Source organism: Carassius auratus, chromosome 8 (genome assembly GCF_003368295.1).
Source record: "Carassius auratus strain Wakin chromosome 8, ASM336829v1, whole genome shotgun sequence".
In the NCBI taxonomy this organism is placed as follows: domain Eukaryota; kingdom Metazoa; phylum Chordata; class Actinopteri; order Cypriniformes; family Cyprinidae; genus Carassius; species Carassius auratus.
In genome coordinates this window covers 26,100,688-26,103,583 of record NC_039250.1, presented here as the reverse complement: position 1 = coordinate 26,103,583, position 2,896 = coordinate 26,100,688, and the positions used below count along the sequence as shown (strand labels likewise).

The 2,896-nt window shown below is 37.1% G+C and overlaps 1 protein-coding gene across 1 annotated transcript; it reads right to left on the bottom strand.

The window, feature by feature from the left end:
* Positions 1-214: 214 nt before the first annotated feature.
* LOC113106849 (parapinopsin-like) lies at positions 215-2,506 on the bottom strand. Its single transcript, XM_026268861.1, has 4 exons — positions 2,167-2,506; positions 1,563-1,891; positions 847-1,089; positions 215-386 (listed from the first exon to the last, which is right to left on the bottom strand). The coding sequence occupies exons 1-4, from the start codon at positions 2,504-2,506 to the stop codon at positions 261-263; spliced, it is 1,038 nt and encodes a 345-aa protein (XP_026124646.1). The 3' UTR covers positions 215-260.
* Positions 2,507-2,896: the final 390 nt, after the last annotated feature.

Below are 2,896 nucleotides of genomic sequence, written 5' to 3'. Positions count from 1 at the left end.
TCATGCCGGTAATGTACAATACAACTTCAGGTCTAGTGAAAACATTCATGGAAACTATATATATATATATATATATATATATATATATATATATATATATATATATATATATATATATATGTATATGTATATGTATATATATATATATATATATATATATATATATATATATATGTATATATATATATATATAGATTCATTAGAAGGGGTTAATCTTTCATGCATGTAACTGAGAGTTGTGAAGTAAATGATGTAAGTGGTCATGACGGAGAGACCTTGTTGCTCCTGCTGACAGATGATGCTGTGGTCTCTTCTTCTGATTCTACCGCCTCAGCGGCCCACGGGTTTCTGCCACAGAGTAGGAATGGCACAGCATGCTCTCTGAACTGATATAGAAAAAGAGTTTTGGTCATATTTTTATTATTAAAGAATCAAGTTTTTTTTTTTTTTTTTTTTTTTTTGCAATACTGAGCCTGGTTTTGAGGATTCTTTGGTGAAGATGAATAATGTAATTGATTTTCACAATAAAATATCCAGGTCATATTTGACTCAATAATCTAAAATAAGATTGTTTGCATTGTGACATTTTCATGTTTCACACAATAATCATGAAACCCTGCACATTTTTTTAGACACAATACGGTGATGTTGTCTAGATCGACAGTTTTCAGTCCTGGGGATCTACACTACTGCACATTTTGCATGTATGTTTTATTTTATATGCTCAGTTCAGCTCATGGACCTTTCTCTCTTAACAAGCTGATGATCTGAATAAGAATATGCAGTGTTGTGGTTCCTTAAAACCAGGACTGGAAATGCACTGTTCTAGAAAGTAAACTGACTCACCTGTCTGTTCATGAAGATGTAGATTATAGGGTTGAAAACTGTGCTGCTCTTAGCTAGATACATTGGAATGGTGGCAATCACTGGGTCAATGTAAAGGTTCGGGTCTAAGATCACAGACAGTGCAAATGCAGCATAAGGCAGCCAGGTGAGCAGGAAGGCCATCACCATGATGACCACCATACAGGCCACCTGGATCTCTGCTCTGGCAGTGCTTCCTCCCTCTGACATTTTCAGTTTGGTCACCTGAAGGTAAAATAAACATGCAAACCTCCTGAATTCATAGATAGGATAATTTGAAATCAAAAGTTTGGTTAAAATATTTAATTAAATTTGCTGCTTATTGAATATATATATATATATATATATAGGCATTTATATGTATAAAGTGGCAAAAAAAAAAAAAAAAAGGAATTTCATGGAATTAGTATGAACAATGATTTTTGTAGAAACACCCTCAATAACTGTTGGCAGAGAATTTCAAACTTCGCTCCTGTAGGTGCATTTTCTTCAAGAGTTTAGCTTCAACTTGACCTTAATTAAACTACAACTAGCTAATCAAGGTTAGTAGGTTAGTAGTAAATTAGTAGGTTATTAAATCTTAATACCACAAATTATAATAGAGACATATATGTAAAATGATAAATGACTTCCTCTACTACTACTCTATCAGCATGTAATCTTCGCTTGTTTCTTTTGAACTGTCCTGAGTTTCCTACCTGCCGTAAGGTCCACAGGAGGCGAGTGTAGGAGATGACAATGACAGAGAAAGGCAGTGCAAAGCACAGAAGAAAGTAACACATAATGTAGGAGACGTTGGCCAAATTTCTGCTGTACCAGTCTGGTGCACAAGATGTCTGCACACCTTCCAGCTCAAATCTACCCCATCCAAAAAGTGGTGGAGTGTTCCATAGGAATGACCAGACCCATGCGATAACTACTCCTGCTACTGCATGTCTCGTCTGGAAGGTGAACGAACCCACTGGTTTGCAGACCACCACGCATCGTTCAACTGCAATTATGGCAACTGAGCATAGACCAGCAATACCTAGGAGTGAGTGAGAGGACTTGTCTTTTAATAAAATACATTACTAATATTTAAGAACAAAAGTGTTCCATATTAAGACCAGCGGTCCTGAACTGGTCATAGCTGACTCAAAAATGAATTGCATATATATTCTGATCATAAAAATAGACAGCATGGGTCTAAATCTAACTAACTATTTAAAATCTATCTAACTATTTAACCATCTATAAAAGTCATTCAAGGTCAGTCAAATTCAGTAAGACATTGATAAAAAAAGGCTCAAAATAGATACTCACCAAAGAAGGCCACGGCAAAACCTTCTAGCACACATCCTACCCTGTCCAGGCTGAAGTACCCCATAGCATTGGTCACCATGGTTGGCAGTCCACCAAATGTTGCACAACCAAGATCAGCCACAGCTAGGTTGACCAGAGCAAAGTTCAGTGGCTGCCGCAGCTGTCTGTGCTTCAATGTCACCACGATTACAGTCAAGTTCAAAATGATGCCAAAAACAGAGAAGAAACCAATAATAACTGCCAGAATAGTGTAGCCCATCCTTGGCATGATGGCATCATTCACTGCACTGGTTGGAATAGCACTTCCTGGTGCAATAATGCCCATTTTAGTTGCCTCCATTTCGAACTGAACTTCATTCAAGTAGAGAAGACTGACAGTTGGGGAAAACGGAATAGGAACTGTTGGCTTTAGCCACAGAAATAAAGAATATCTGTCTGAGAAGCCCTGCAAAAGTTCTTCTGCCCCTTTTTATGTCTGAATAGAACCAGCTGGTTTATAGCGAAAATCCTTAGATCCGGATTGTGAATAGAATAATTCTGTCAGATTATGCTCCTGGAGATCTATGATAGCACTCAGCTTGATTGCAGAATCAAACCATCTTCCTGCCTTCTTGACCAATGAGGTCACAGTTAAAGACATTTCACTGAAGTTCATTTCAAAGTATGAAGAGCCTCGCATTAAAAAAAGAACATCCTTTCATACGATTAAAATCAATGGGTAAACTACGTC

What these genes read in the sequence shown, in the direction of transcription:
- LOC113106849 (XM_026268861.1), bottom strand. Translation starts at nt 2,506, where the DNA reads ATGGAGGCAACTAAAATGGGCATTATTGCACCAGGAAGTGCTATTCCA. An exon ending in TTTTGCCGTGGCCTTCTTTG is followed by an intron (nt 1,892 to 2,166) that starts GTGAGTATCTAT and finishes ACTCACTCCTAG; the next exon opens with GTATTGCTGGTCTATGCTCA. An exon ending in TCCTGTGGACCTTACGGCAG is followed by an intron (nt 1,090 to 1,562) that starts GTAGGAAACTCA and finishes TTTTACCTTCAG; the next exon opens with GTGACCAAACTGAAAATGTC.